The sequence below is a fragment of the Scatophagus argus genome, chromosome 11, assembly GCF_020382885.2.
Source record: "Scatophagus argus isolate fScaArg1 chromosome 11, fScaArg1.pri, whole genome shotgun sequence".
In the NCBI taxonomy this organism is placed as follows: domain Eukaryota; kingdom Metazoa; phylum Chordata; class Actinopteri; family Scatophagidae; genus Scatophagus; species Scatophagus argus.
The window spans coordinates 9503610-9520486 of NC_058503.1; the positions used below are offsets into that span (position 1 = coordinate 9503610).

The 16877-nt window shown below is 40.7% G+C and overlaps 1 protein-coding gene across 6 annotated transcripts in view; it reads right to left on the reverse strand.

Moving 5' to 3' along the window:
• Nucleotides 1-10432: 10432 nt before the first annotated feature.
• The window catches only part of myo16 (myosin XVI), a 102007-nt gene continuing 95562 nt past the window's right edge, over nucleotides 10433-16877 (reverse strand). For 5 of the 6 annotated variants that reach the window (XM_046403291.1, XM_046403288.1, XM_046403290.1 and 2 more), the window contains exon 35: nucleotides 10433-13796. In XM_046403291.1, coding sequence (XP_046259247.1) covers nucleotides 13626-13796 — 171 coding nt within the window. In that variant the 3' untranslated portion in view covers nucleotides 10433-13625. The remainder of the gene's footprint in view (nucleotides 13797-16877) is intronic. The other variant, XR_006844640.1, reaches the window with a different exon arrangement.

Consider the following 16877-nt stretch of genomic DNA (forward strand, 5'->3'; position numbering starts at 1 on the left):
TTTTGTCATTTAGTTTGGAGGAGTTATGGTGTCAGTGAAAGCAGGAGGGGTGCAATGAGTTAAATTGTGACCATCACCAAGTTGCACAGTTTAGCTTCCCTAACTGTCATTGCTTCTGTACTTCCCTTTTGTGTTCCCTTTTACCATTACACCAATAACACAATGGTGCTGCTCTTACCACTTGACACTTGACTTTAAAGGTAACCATGGCAAAGCAAGTCATGGCAGTTGACTGAGCCCATAGTTGTATTCACTGAAATGCTGTTAGATGTCCTGTCTTATGTACTGTGGAGCAGAAGCTGTCAAAATGTCTGGCTTGCAGCATCTAGAAACAAAGAGACACTCATGCTAATTGCCATTGCAAGTGAACATGCACAGAACTGCCAACTGTGATGTTTAACAAGTATTTTATTGTCACTTTCTGAGCTATTTCACACATAATAGGAAGCCTGGGGTTGCAGATTAGAAATATTCCAAATTAACAGGGAGTAAATCACTGAAAGGTCATAAAACGACTGTACATTTCCTGTAGACATGCAATGCGTTTTTCACATATTTATTCTTCTCCCACACCCCATCTTGTGTCCCCACCAGATGGGTTGCAACCTCCATGTGTAGAGCCAGTGATGTAAGGCACGACAGTTTAATTCTAACACACTCATCAATGCTTTGCATCAGTGGATTCATCCATGTGCTGTGTTATGTATTGCAATAATCGTTGTATGTAGATAATACCGCAAATCCAACACCAGATCTAATCCTAATGCTTTGTTCCAATACCAGTATCCTAAAGAGCAGGCATCACAATGTGACTGACATCAGATGACAGAGGATTGAGTGTGTGTGTGTGTGTGTCACCTGCCCATTTGCAATAGAAGAGGGATATGCTGATTGGGATCACACCACTCTATTGATGAGGAGATGAGAGCCATCAACTGGGAGGACTTGAATGATGCCAGAGCTCAAACACACCCCACGCACAAAAACAGTGAATGGATTGAAAACTGCATGACACACATGAACAAGGAATAACACATTTATCTGCATGCCTGCAATGCTGTTTTGCATGCAAATGTTGTGCCAATACTCTGAACGTGTTGAGGGATTTGTGAACGTATACTGCAGTGGTTCTGAATGTGTTTGTTCTTAGTCTTATGAACACATTAAATTACACAATTACATGAAATGAATAAATGTCTGTTGTAGTGGCCTTGCAGTCCATGATGTAACTGCAACATTCCCAGTTCAAATTGTTTGTTACATGCCAACACATGGTCTGTCTCTGCATCTCCCCATGTTTCCTCTCACTCTTTACTGTTAAATTAACTAATGAAGGAAAAAGTTTAGCAAAATTGAACTAAAAGCCACAATCAATGAATGTGGATCAAATAAAAACAAACCAACATCTTCCTTATTACCAAAACAGGACTCCCATTCTGTTAATTCTACCTAATAACAAAGTTTAACCTACTACTAAAACCACATCACCCACAGTGCTCCCTACATGTGGCACTTGTTGAAAGCTATACCTTCAAATTGGATACATGAATATAGTGTCTCCCACTTTCACCATCAACCGAAAATACTGATTTGTATGTATGCGTGGGTGTGTACTCATGTGTCTTTGTGTGCTTGTCACGTCTTAACCCTTAATTTTCTTGACAGACAATAAATGTGGATGTCCTGCGGCAGACTCGTGGTTAAATTAGGATGGACCGAGCGGCTCATTGTGGCACCATTCAGCAGCTTCTCTTTCACCCATGAAGAGGAGCCAGCCATGGTAATTAAATTACTTATACCTCTTAAGTAGGGCAATTATGAGATTTAATTGGTTGGCCAATGGTTGATTAGAAAGTTAACCAATGCTTAATTAAAAAAGTGCTGATTGACACTCACACTTGGGGGGAGGGTAGACATGAGGGGAACTCCCCTTTTTAAGTAAACACAGGTCTATGTATGTAGGATCAAAAGAAAATGGTACTGCGTTTCTTTTTTTTCACCGTGTCTCCCTCAGATTAAGTGTATAAATTGTCTGGGGTTTTCTCTAACTTTCATTTTATTGCTGACAGCAGAGACAAATGAAGGAAAAAAGCTTGGCCACCACGTGAAGGCAAAGCCCACGGGACGAAATGGAGAAACGGCTGATATTTGCTTATTCCAGTTTCCACTGCACCAACGTCTGTCTTCTGAATTCATGGAACGTATGATTAATTTCACTTCCAAATGCACAGATCCATGGAGTCGATTGGTATTTTCACAAACCCTCACTGAGTACATGTGTGAGCTGGAAAGTGGAACTTCCTTCCACATCCCTCCTCAGCAGAAATACTGTATAGGGTGCCATGTGTTTGCTTTTGGGGAGTGACATGGATTGTTAATGTAAGCACGACACACAGCAAAAAGAGATCCTTGGAGAGATGGCCCGAGGGAACACAATGGCTACGCTGCACTGATGAGGCCTCCCGTTGCCAAGGAAACGATACAGAGGTTATTGAATATTCCCAGATTTCACAGGAATTCTACGTTTGCTTAATTTGTCAGTTTCCTTGATGTCTCTGTGGGAGAGCAATTGGCAGGAAAAACACCTGATACTATATCCTGACCATTATGACGCTATTTATACAGTGGTCTGGGTGAATACTCGATTCTGACTGGCTACTTACATAACCAGGAAGTAATGGACTCCTTCTACATAGTTTCCATAGTTTAAGTGGAAATGTCTGTTCTAAGTTGATTTGCTATTCAATTTTACTTCAGGCAGTACACATGGACTATTATTTGTTCATAAAAATAGTCATCATGTCTCTATAGCTGGCTAGACTTGTTATATATAATATCGAATTATATTTACAGAGACAAATTTACAGTCATTGACATTGAATAACCTAAAATAACTTTAGCTTTCGGGTTCACAGATGAACCAGAACTGTGCTGACTAGAAATATGTCCCGTTGCCCAGTCATATCCAAGGTTCATCCTATTTACTGGAGTAATGAACATTTTCACGTCATAGAAACCTTATGGGACAATAATTAATTAATTTCTGATAATGGACACCATCATGGGGCATTAACTCTTGCAGAACAGAACACATGAGTGCAAACGATAACAATAAGATTAGTGGTAGAGGTCTGTGTTTTCTTTAATTCTTTTTCAGTTTCTCCTAAAATATTTATGAAACCTGCACTTCAGGTCTGTGTGTCTTTAGCCACATTAGAGACACAGTTACACCTAATTATTATTTCCAAATGAGGCCCTATGAGTACCTTACCTGACAGACGTTTATGTGTGTAGGTGCATGTCCCTGTCTACATGAGTGAAAAAATATGTCTCGGTCTGTCTGACCTTGTCAGCAATACAAAGGCTTGTTAATTGCTGTGGTAATTAGCTTTATCATCAAAGACTGCCTCTTTGTCTGCTGATCTGCTGACTAGAAGGTAAAGATGAGTGGAGGATGAGGATGATTTCAGTGTCTGCTGGCTGGATTCAAGGAGGGTGGAGTAGACAGGATTCATCTTATGTTTCAGACCTGCTGTCAATGATTTATCACTTTGTTTTTCTTTACTAAAAGCATACGAGCATGGGATCATTGTGGTTCCACATCAGGACACAGATAACTAGCCAGTCTAATGGTTGTTTATGATGTTCCTGATGGAGGTAAGAATTTCCATGCTGGTCATGCTGAGAGTGCATACACTTTTGTTGAGCTATATAGACACAACACCTACCTCTGCATGGGGACTGATGAGACAGACCCTGGATTAAATGTTGGTCGAACATCCAGCCTAGCTGAGGAACTGCTGTTGCTGCAGCAGTGACACACTGTCGTTCAGCAGCTGACCCAGTTAGCACTAAATGAAATAAAAGTCTAAAACAAATATATATTGTTGAATCCTCTACATAGACTGCAATAATTTTCTCCTGAGTTGTTTTATTGTTTTACCAGCTATAATTCACGTTATTAGAATAACTGAGGAAAGAATGAGAAAATAATCATATAAAGTCCTATATGCATGGACTTAAGGCTAACAATATATGTGTACTTCATGAAAGCTCAAACTACCCAGCAGTGCATAAAGTACTTCTAGTACCTACAACTGAACCCCCTCCCTTACCACCACCTTACATTGTTAATTCAATTTGGTTAAAGGGAATGACCACACTGACATTACATTTGATACTTAACGCAAAACTTTTAGTTTTGTTTTTGTTTACTTAAAGGCAACAGAGCAAGATGAAAACACATCCTATTATCTGGCCACCTGGCAAATCGAAGTCTTGAATAACGTCTGAGAAAAGTATCTGGCTCTTCTAACCTGGTCTCAATTGTTTTGCTGTGCTGTTTGCCTGTTGTTTGGTGCTGGGTAAGTAGTGTTCTCTCAGTTTATCACAGCTTCTTTTTTCCCCCTGAAAATATCTGTGGTTGGAAATAAGGAAATAAACCAACAATGACAGCACTTGGAGCTGAGAGCTTAGAGCTGCAGAGTTGGATTTTTCTTTACGTTCCACTGCACACCTATAAAATGCACAGCTTTAAGAACATGATTTGAGTATTTTTACGCCAGGGCTGTAGAGTGGTGTCGTGCACATAGCGTGTTGGTTCTGTGAGTCTCGGTTTGTGAGAGTTTGTGTCTAATCTAATGTTTTGATGGCTGATCTGAAATGATGGATGCGTCTGGAGAGATGGACCTCAAAGTCGTTAATTGAAAATTGAGACAGTGTTGAGATGATGTTATTGATTTTCACACTCTGGGAGCACAGTATGCGTAAGTACGTGCCATTGCGAGAAATGGCTGCAGAGGTGAAGAGAGAACAACAGAGGGGTCAAAGGAGGACTGAGAAAACGGGGTGGGGGAGGAGGAAGAGCGAAGAGGGCGAAAGGAGGAGACAAAGGGATCATGAGGTTAGGGTAGGCAGTAAAGTGGGGTTGAAGGATGGATATTGAGGGGATTTTAAATGCCTGAAAAATAGCTTCCTCCTTTCCAGGTTCATGTGTGTTACAAGCACAACCCTAAACCTTTGGCTATCATAAAGCCGGTGAAGGCTCACAGCTAAGGGAACAGCCCTTGTAACCTGTGCCAGCATTGATCAGACTGGAGCAAGCCAGTCCCCAGGCTGTTTATAAGTCAACATAAACCTACAAACCCTCCTGCCACTGCTCAAATAATCAATAGTGGCAGGAATCATGTTTACTCCTGTGTTTCATAGCCTTTGAAATATCTCATCTGCCTCCTCTGTCTTGCTATTCTCTCTTTGTCGAGCACACAAACCTATAGACACAAGGACAAACAGTACTGTATGTCAGTATGTCTCTGGTGAGTTCATAAAGGTGGTTTGTTTGAGACCACAACAAGCATATATGATCAATACCTTGCCTCTTCCCTCTCATTGTGCAAGCCACAAACAGTAGTTCCCTCTTTGCCAACACCCCCACCCACCATGTTGAGCAACATTTCTTCCTGGGAACAATAACAATCTGGTTTGATCCAGCATGAGATGATGAAAACATTTTATGCAAATACTGGCTGGATACATAAGTTTGTTGTTTTCAGAATGGCAAGACTTCAAGATACTCTGAATAGGAACTTTGTGTTTGTGAGAATGCAGCCAAGTCACATGTTCTTGCCCTCACCTGTTTGTGCTCATCTGCAAGTGGACAACAAGAACCAGCAGAGACATGGTGTGATTTCACGTTCCCCGAGTAACTGTTAGGTAGAGCAGGACACACACGCAGTTTGCAGTGATTTACTGCTCAAAATTCACAGGGTTTGAAAGCGTTTTTTAGTTTGTAGACAAAAACAGACTTGTTTCTTCTTTTGAACATGCTATCATCTATACTATTCTTTGTGGTCATCAGCAAATCATCAGCATCCTCACCGTGTTAAGACACAACAAGAAAAGATCAGAATTTTTTTTTTCCAGAATTTTTCATATTTTGACCTGATACAGTAAAGAAAAAAAATGCACAGCTGTTAGGCTAATAGTTCTGTTTTATTTAAGCGTCCCTGTGAGCCATAACTGTGACAGGAAGTCAGCATGAATAATACCAGGACCCTAAAACTGAAACTGAAATGAATTCAGTCTTAATTAATTTTACTATTTCGATGTGTGACTTTTCCACTGTGACCTGTCATAATGTGAAAAAGGCCTGCTGCAGCATGGCTATGATATGAAAAAACATTATCCTAATAAATACTATATAAATATAAAGAACATAGAACAACAACATAGAAATTAAATGTATGCTTTATTTTTCATGTTTCGAAACAGTATTAAGTTCAATTACCATTTGGTTTGACCACCGTGCATTGCAGGCCTGCTCCATATTGTGTACTCTATAATTGTTGTCTTTGCTCACTTGATGAGAAAAACTAGCAAGCTGTGCTGAATGGATAAATGTAACATCAAGCAATTGTCATAGATTGAAAAATTAGGGTTAGTTGACTTAAAAAAGTCAAGCTAACCTCAGCTTGTCACTAAAGTGAAGCTGCAGAGGCACTGAAAATAAACAGAACATTAGTGGGCTGCTTTATGACAATTAAAGTCTTATTTTTGAAAAAACAACAGCTCATTCTAGTTGTGAACAGGTCCTTTGTCCATTTAGCCTTAATAGTTAGCTGGACATGTTAACTTTTACAGCTAATGGACGATGGCTGTGTTGGGGAGGGGTCAGTTAACGGTCGATTCAAAGGGTGGTGCTCATGTTCTCTGCTATACCACTGAAAGGTGTCAGGTTGTCAGCCACCAGCTGCACCTTCTCATTCAGCTTTTTGCTGCTATCGTCTTGACTATCCAACCTTGAAACATACAAAATGCTATTCATAGACATGGTACACACCTGGGTACAAACTGCTCCCTAAAGTAGCCCTGAGGGAGACCAAAGAGAACCAGGAGGAAGTAAGGATGTATGGCAAAGGTGACCATGGCCAACGTTCTAAATGGAAGTCTGAGAGGAAAGCTCTGTGTGTTTGATTCAGGGCTTATTGGTGTATCATCAGCAGGCAGCTTGGTGCAAATTACCTCTTGGCCATTTACCCTTTCTCTCTCTCTCTCTCTCTCTCTCTCTCTCTCTCTCTCTCTCTCTCTCTCTCTCTCTCTCTCTCTCTCTCTCTCTCTGTGTGTGCTGGTGGACCTTTTCAACCCAAAATAAATGACCGAGTGGTCCTGCTGCTACTTCTGGTAGTGTAAATTAAGAAACAACTGTCTTACTGTGGTGGTTTGGATTTAGATTGAGAGTCAATACCTGTGAGTGAACACCATCACCTTTGCTGTTTTGACACTGGACTGTAGCACAGTAAATTGCAGTTTAAAAAAAGTAATTAAATACCTTTACCAAGGCTTTAAACTGAGATCAGCAGAATACACACACTGATGGTGATAATCTTTTTAAGGGAGAAAAACACACAGGGTCTTCTTCAAACATTGTACCATATCCATAAGTCTCATTAATTCCTGAGCTATTTATCTATGGACACTTGTTAAGCATACTTAAGCCTCCATCCATTCATTTTCTATACCGCTTATCCGTCAGGGTCACAGGGGGGCTGGAGCCTATCCCAGCTCACTGTGGGTGAGAGGCAGGATACACCCTGGACTGGTCACCAGTCAGTCGCAGGGCTGACTCACAAAGACAGACAACCGCATAGGGCGCACACACTCACACCTAGGGGCAATGTAGAGTAGCCAATTAATCCTGCATAATCCAACCTAATGTGCATGTTTTTGGGGTTTGTGGAAGAAAACCGGAGTACCTGGAGAAAACCCACGCAGGCACAGGGAGAACGTGCACAGAAGGGCCCAGATCGGGATTCGAACCTGGAACCCTCTTGCTGTGAGGCGACAGTGTTTTTAAGTGTCTCAAGCTGTATTTGCTGGTGTCTATTCTGTGAATGTTGTCTGTTGTATTTGTGTTTGCTCCAGTGCCTATACACAAATGAAGTTCCCTGTGGTTAAAAAAAAAAAAAAGGTCTGATCTGATTTGATCTGAAAGATAAATTGTGAAAGAATTCAGTTGGGATATGACCAGGAAAAATCAAAGACAAACACATGCTCACACCTGGGGGCAATTTAGAGTAGCCAGCTAAAATCAAAGTCAATGTCAACTTTATTGTCAGTTCTGCCATATGTGCAGCACATACAGAGGATTGAAATCGAGTTACTCATGGTGGTGCAGTAGTAGAACATTAAGTAAAAAACCTAATATGATTAGAGGACTCGGAGTAAAACCCACGCAGGCACAGGGAGAACATGCTAACTCTGCACTGAAGGGCCCAGACCGGGATTCAAACCTGGAACCCTCTTGCTATGAGGCGACAGTGCTAATCACCACACACCAAACTGCTCCAGCACAGGCTTGTGATATTTTATTTAAGTATTAAGTGTTTTTTAAATTCATTTTAGACCAGGTTAGGCCCATTTTGATTAATAATCTCTTCTTCAAGGGAAATCTGCCTGCCAAGAAGGCATCATGAAAAAGTCAGAGGCAACAATAAGGAAACACAGAGCAAGGAGGATTTTTACTAAGAATATCCTACAGACGAAGTGCCAACTGACTCATTCACCATTATACAGGACAGACCAAAAACCTCAGTTTCAAATCATTTTGAAGACAATTTCAAGAGAGGGGAGAAAGAGTCGATTGCATAAAAAAAGGCCATTTGTAAATTCAGATTTAGTCACACCACAATCCCCAAAGTTACCAGATGATTCAACATATTGTGTAACCGTGTGGCAGATGATTAACAAATTTTGTTTACAAGTGAGAATGCATGCAAGGTGAAACATAGGAAAAAGTAGCTGCCACAATATTATTTAAACCATCCGGTTTTGTTATTATATTCAGACAACCCAAAAACAATATGCAAATCAGGTATGTCCTTGAAGAATGCGTGACCTTTGTTCAAGTAAGTTATGTTTTTCACTTCCTCCCCGCTGCGTGTCCTTGATTTGTCAGTATTACATTGTTTACTTACTACCCTGTTAACAGTGACCCTAAAGTCGAAAAAAATAAAATAAATAAAATCAAACTGGCACTCTTTACATTTGACTTAAAACAGGAAGTACTTTCATGAAAGACTCTTGTTCTCTTTTCTTAGCAATGTAAATATGACAGTGAATCTTGTTAACTTCATGACAGCAAGCAAACTGTCTTTCAGGGCAAAACCCAAGTTTGTTTTTTGAAACCTCAGAGCTTAAACTGTGTACAAGTCAGCACGCTCTGGTAGAAGCTGTTTACTGTGACACGCACTGACACATAAAATTCAAACACGGGCTCCCACACTCTGAGGTGCCTTCCAGTGATGACTGCTTGTTGGAAACATTCCTGCAAGTTACTATAGCAGATAATTAATGTGGGAAGACACTGTTCAATTGTTCCAGGTGACATGACTTGTGCTTGTTGTGACCTGATTCTGAACAGAAACCGCTGCAGGTTAGTAAATACCTGCAAGGGCAGCCTCTCATCCTGAGAAATGTCACTTCAAATCCGCATTGTATTTGAGCCCCGCAAACAAAATTAACCTCTTAACAGGTCGGTTCACCTAAATTACATCAAAACATATTGTCTCACTCGCTTCTAGTAGTATGGAGTGCAGCACCACAAATTGAATTCACACACACTGTATTGCATCAGAGGCAGAAATACTGACACGTATCAAAAGCCTGAAAAAATTAAGCCAGAAAAATTGATCATGGTTAGAAACAACTAGACATTTACATGCAGCACCTGTGTTACTCATCTATTCCAGCATGTTATGCTGCCTCTCCCTCTCTCTTATAAAACATTTAATGACTCCTCATGCCAGTCTTCACTCTGTGATTTATGGAAGTTCAGACAAACTAAAAGCTGGGGTCGGTAACATTAGAGAAACAACTAAAACCGAGTTAGCTTTTGAAAGTCTCTAGCTGTATCGACCAGGGGAAGCTTGCCTCAGGTGCCGGATATGCCCGGAGCAAAGTCGCTTGTTCCTCATTTCAGCCAGGGGGTTAAGGATAGAGGATGTAATTTGCTGTACAGATTGTGAAGCACACTGAGGGATATATAAATGAAACTGATTTGGCTTTACTTTGTTGTTTTTGTTCTGCAGCTTGTCTGTTGCAACACTGAGAGGAACAAAATAAATATATAAATAAATGAGTGGCCAATAAATCCGATTCTGATTCTGTTCCACAAAGCAGGGAAACACAGTAGAAAGAGCTTCAAATGTGGATGTTGCTGCAAAGAAACCACAAATTCTAAAAGGTGGATGCTTCACACACACATCCTCGACCAGGCAGCATGGAGGAAAACAACCAAGTGTCGACCCTAACCTATCCAGCTAAGTCTTAGTATACTTACACATATATTTTAGTATATATGTCTGCCTTTCTTACTACATCTGAGTCCTACAATAGACATGCACTATTCACACATGTGCACGCACACACACCCATACACAAGGCATTGACACATTTGTGCTTTATTGCTGTACAGGTACAGTACTTATAAAACATTGGGGAGATAATTATTATGAAATATCACAATCTTTTTTCTTTCCACAAACACATATGTATGCAGGTTAAAATATACTGTATGTCATGTACAAAAGAAAGACTACAATAAAAAAACAACACTATGAAAGGCAGTGAAATACCCTTTTTGGGTGCTAAAATATTGTGCCTCTCTGGACAACTATACATGGACTGGGGAACAATAAAATGGCCATTCTGCACTGGCTATAGCACCAGGGAGCTGATCTCGGAGCAGATGATTTTCAGATTCCTGACAAACAACGATGACTGGCAGTAATCTGGCTGCCGGAGACCGGTAACGCTTATGACAGACTGAGCTAGGTCATCAGGGACGGTATATGACGGTGCTGATGTGTGTGTGTAAAGGTTGATGTAAACTGATGATGAACGTTTAGGTGACAGACAGGACAGTGCAGTGATTCACAGTGCAGTGGGAAGCAGTTCTTCGTATTAGACAGCTTTTTTAAAAATCTGAGCACATTATTGGGGGCAGGCCCAACATGTGTTCATGCATGGTGAAAAGCACTGATATGCTTTTAAAGACAATTAAAAAACAAAAAAATCCCATTTAATAATTTCAGTAAACATGGTAATACACAAAGCCATAAAGCTCATGACTAAACAGAACCCTGGCCATAACAAAGGACCAGTCCAGAGGCTATAAATTCTTGTTCATTGGCATGGTTGACTAGCCTGATCTTGGTTCCTTTTTATTTCGTTTGATCACAGATAGAATTAAACCCTCGTGCGAGTAAGCCGAATCGCACTATGATGAAAATGTCCGACATAGCTCTGCAATGCAGTACTATTCATGCAACCTCAATCACAGCAGGTGTGAATCATGGAGCAAATCAATACCTTATCAGAAATGCTGCTTTGTTATCAACTTAAAAAGAAAAAATCATGGATTGCATACATAACTTCTGAAGACAATAATTACATTAAGCAGTCAGGTACACTGTTTAGATACAGGCGCATGTTCTAGTAGTAACATACACAGGGTTTCGTTGATGTGCACAGGCAGTAAAAGAAATTTGTGCATTTATACATTCAGCCAGTCAGTCAAAAAAATGCAGCTCAGCGGATTTGCCATCTCTGTTTTGAGTATCAGTGTCCTCCACTGATTGCTCTTGGATATTTGTGCAGCTTCACGCACAGACAGCCACAGAGATCGATCCTGTGATGGTGCTGCTAATTCGTAAGGCTGAATCAATCAGACACATTGTGGGTGATCAGTGGGAATGAGAAATCAATTAGAGCTATTGATACTTTGTGGCTCCAACAATTCAGAGCGATTTTCAAAGATCAAACAGCTTGTCGAGACACACCCAGCCCATTACAGAAGTCAACACGACACTACATAAATATTGTGCAATTAAACATCCATTTACAGTGAAAACATTCGCCTTGCATTGTAGGAGCAGAACAACAGGGTCAACAGGGAACAAAAACAAATATTGTTAAATAAAGAATTTCATAGCCATAGACAATCATCCTGAAAAAAGATATTCACATTTTAAAATAAACCTCTTCTCTTTACCTCATTGCATCTAACCCAAGACATTCTTAAATCTCAGTTTCACATCATGGATAATATTATCTCATCTCTTCCCTGTCTTTCAGTTCAATCTGTGTGCTTCTCTGTTATAGTAAGAGCCAGAACACACAACACTGGTCACTATTTACAGAGTGGTTACCATGGAGACACCCGTGGAGCTGGCTTGATCCATTAGGAAGGTGGGGGCAGGGTCAGAGACCAAATGGGGAAAAGGGGTCTGTTTGTTTGGGTCAAGTGGGGGAAGCAGATGGTGGGAGGATGCAGGGCAGGCACACCCATCCATGGTGGAGTAAGCTGTACAAGAAGAAAAGAGTTCATCTGTGCGTGAGTTCCTGAGCTCTGCACAGTCTCCCCAACAACACCAAACACGTCAAACTGTTCAGGTGTTGATGAGACAAAATGAGAGTAAAAGTCTGCGTTTTTCAAGTGTAGACTGTCAGCCCCCCGACATGTTCTTTTGATCTATTTAGAAAACGAATCACCACCGAAACAGCTTTGATTTGGTCATTTGTCAGTCTGTACATATGAGTATATGGGGACTACAGTATGCATCAGTTTTTATAACTATACTTGTTGGTTCAGACATATCTTTGTTTTGTCACTTTGGCACAGAGTTTCATATTCAGATCATGAATCATATACCTGTCAGCTTAAGTTATTTTAGCTCTACCTTTAAAGATTAAACCAAAGGTTTTTCGTTGGATCCCCTTGTCCTAGTAAAGGTTAGTGCAGTAGGTTGCATTTTGGCCAGAGGTCTTTGTACCTCAAAGGCTGGTGGTAACAATGGGGAAGAAAAGTGCACCTTAGGATATTATGCTGAGGTTACCCTGACCCCTGGTCGCTTGTTCCCAGGGCTGCAGTAGCACTTCGAGCCCAAACATGAGAGGCTAAGTGAGAGCTGTATACCTGAAAAGATCCCATGACTAAGCCAGCACACTGATGCTAAAAACCGGAGGCGACCAAAGGCGTTGGTTTACCTGTAAACTTCAAAGACTTCTGAGAATCAGGGGCTGCACACACAAGCACTCATGGGAACATCACAGGACAGCACGTCAAGTAAAATCAGCACCATGTTTTGGGGTGGAGCTCCTTTGTGTTCAGCAGTACAACATGATAGGCTAGGATACAGATGAGCTAAAGGGGCAATTAATATCTAACTACTATGAAAACACTGCTAGTCTGCTGTTTAATTCAGCCTCCCATTGATGAACATCATACCTTTTGTGTCAGAAGAACTGAATAACATTGCGGTGAGTTTGTCTCTTATCTTTGTTCACTAAAAAGCAGCTCCCTTTGCACCTCTACTGTGTCTGCTTTCCATTCATTCTTCATCGAAAAAACCAGTCAGTGGTAACAGAGCTTTTTTCAGAGTCGGGGAACCCGCCACAGTTGAGGTCAAAGGCGCAGACCTTCAGCCCTACTTGGTCCACATAAAAAACAAACAAACAACAACAACAAAAAAAAACAAACAAAAAAAGCACATCTGTGAGTGTGGCTGAAGAGAATAACGGTGAGGAACTTCATAGCCATTACATGTGACTGAATCACACAACCCCCATCACGGAGAGGCCTTCCTGTTGGTCCAGAGCAGCGTGGGGGGCAAGGGTGGGGACTGAGGTGGACGGTGCTTCCAGTCACCCCGCCCCTCACACTGTCCTCGTCTCCATCGCAGGAGCTCCCCAAAGGCGGCACTCTCATCCCCGTTGCACAGACGTAACCGCTGAAGTACCTGGAGCAGAGGTGGAGGAAGAGAGCAAAGGCAGAGAAAAGAAAAGAGCGTGTTTATATTTAAATCATACAATGAACAATGACTTTCTAGAGGAAGACAGGAAGCTGAAATGAGTGGTAGGGAGAAGCGAGTGTGATTGACAGGCAGTGGGTTTAATGGAAAAAAAACACATCACATCAGCAGAAGCATCCTTAAAATGGACAAATGAGACTAAAAATATCATCTTGACTAGAGATTACCACCCACAGAGCAAGAACAAAAAGACAGTTTTGTCTGATCCATCATCTTGAAAGAAGCAGTAATCACCAGGCTGGGTTATTCCTCTTACAAAGTAGGACAGTTTTTTCTCATGAATCATTCTAATAAACAACACAGAAATGAATCTGGGGCTGGCACTGAGCCATCCCATGAGACAGCTGATACAGAGGGAAGCGCTGAAGAGATCCTCTAGCCCTGACAGACAGCTTTAACAGCCCAACAAATTTCCATATTCCGTCTCTGGATCCTCCATACATCACCTCATAGTAGATCTTGGGAATTACTGTAGGGACCCTTTTGCAGTGAACACCTCTTGTTCTTTCTCACAGACATTCAGGTCAAATGCACAAAAGTGCACAAATCCACACATCATTCTATATGTAGCACATCATCAGTCATCTACCAATCAATACCGAGGTAAATCAATCAGACAAGAATCCAATCCCCCTCAGTCAGTAAAACCAGCAGCAGGACCGAGCCCTGATGATCCAGACCAGGTTAGAAACTGGAGGTTATATTGACAGTTGACTGGTTCTTACGGGGCACAAAAGTGTTTCCTCAAGGGCACTGAGGTTTTCAGTAGATGTTGCTCAAATAGGAATATGCCCAGATTTCTAGCAGTCTGCTCAATATTTGGAGAGAGGATACCAAGCTTGTTTTCAACCAGAATGGTGGGGCTGCTCGGACTAATAACCACGATATCCCATTTAACATCCAGTTTTAAAAAGTCGTGTAACATCCAGCATTTGACATTTGTCGAAGCAAGAGAAGAGATTATTGAAACCAAAGGATTACATCGTAAGAATGTTGATGTATTACACTTTAACTCCTTTCTGATAGTTTGTCATACAAATTTTCTGTGTTACAAGCGACTGATTGTGCTGATTGATTTCCCTTTTCGCTCGAATTATGGGAAGTGTTATTCAGGAATTGGGTGTGACTGTAAAGCCAGGGAAAAGTGTTCAATCTTGGTTTTCTGATTCTGACTGGAGGAATCTGGTCGAATGTGGAAAGACATTGTTGAAAGAGGTGAAAAGTTCATCTGGATTTTGAGTGAGTTGTGTTAGGGATAAAACAATTACTGAATTTGGCTGCAGAATCAAATATGCAGGAACAAATAATAATTAAACGATAAAGCAGAATTATAAATAATTTCACGATCTAAAACAAAACACAAGAATGCACATACATACATACATTAATGAACACATAGTAAAAGAGCAGTACAAGATAAATAAAAAATTTAAAATAAAAAAAGCATAAAACTTCAAATCACAAAATTATCCAAGGAAATGAGGTGACACGGAGTATTATACTATATATAAAAAACTCAGCAAAACCACCATCTCTCTCATGGAGATCAAGAAGATGAAGATGGATTAAACCAGAGGGTGTAGCTTCCACTAAGGAAACAAAGTCACCAAAGTCTTAGCTTTATCTTTTAACTACACAATGAAAATTGATTTGATGTAGAATCAGTTTTTTTTATAATTTGTTCTTCAGTTTACAGTTCTTCCCTGTGCCTCTGTTTATTTCTTGTTTTTTTTTTGTTATCTCTGCTTGAGTTCGAGCTGTGAGCTTAAGTTAAAACTTAACACTTAAAATGCATCATTTTCTCTGTGTAAGCCATACGTAACATTTAGTGATGCATTACACTGCCACATAGTCACACGCACGCACACACACACACACACACACGCCATTAAATGTTCATTGCATTCCATACTTTGACATACATAGTGGGAATCACATGCACATATCTACAGAACCACACAACTGTGCGTGCCTGTATGTACATGCACATAGACACACATACAGATTGATTGCCTGCACAAGCACAATACTCAGTGACCTAATCCATAATTTACACCTCCTTGCCAGGCTATTCTCTGCACTGGCGCCAGCCAGGAACACCAGCTACTGGAACAGTAGGAACACCGTGTCCTTCTGCAATGCATGACTCTACATGGACACACGCACGCGGTCACACGCACACACACACTCTCACACTCACTCACTCACACATACACACACACACACTCAATGCGATGAGCATGAGATAGATACATTCAAAATCCAATAATTGTGAGAGAAGAACATTTGGAGAAATCCATAGATTTTGGCTTTGATGCCTGAAAATATAAAAAGTGACATCAAGGTAAGATAGCACTGTTGCATTTACCTCGTGCTTAAAACTCTCTCTTACGGGAAGTATGCAGACACTTGAACATCACAATCACATGTGACTGTTGAACTTCACATTCCAACACTGCAGACAATAATATGGTGCTAAAACAAAGTGTCTGCAGGGATTTGCCCACATTCATTTGCAACACCGGTCATCAGACCAGGCAAGTTCTTCTGCAACACATTCAGAAAGCCATTTTTTTATGAACCTCACTTTGTGCAAAAGGGGATTTTCATGTTAAAGCAGGACAGGAGAGTCCCCAGAGTGTCTTAAAGTTGGGAGCACGCTATTGTGTGGCAACTGGATGTTGTAGCAGTAAGATTTCTTTTAATTGGAACTAAGGGGCCCAAACTGTTAAAGAGTAAGTAGACTATATAACAACAGCAATATAGTGTACTTTAACCTTTTAAAAAGGATCTGTTTCAGTGATGGAAGAATTAATCATATATGGAGAGAACAAAACTGCATTAAAAAACAAATAACCCGTGTTCATTTGAAAGGGACCCCTATACTGAGGATTGGGGATACCACTGAAAAGAGTTCCAGGAAAAACAACGCAACATTATTTGGCAAAAATATGGTACGGACTCAAACTTTCATGGACCACAATGAGGCATTTTTATATATGTAAGACC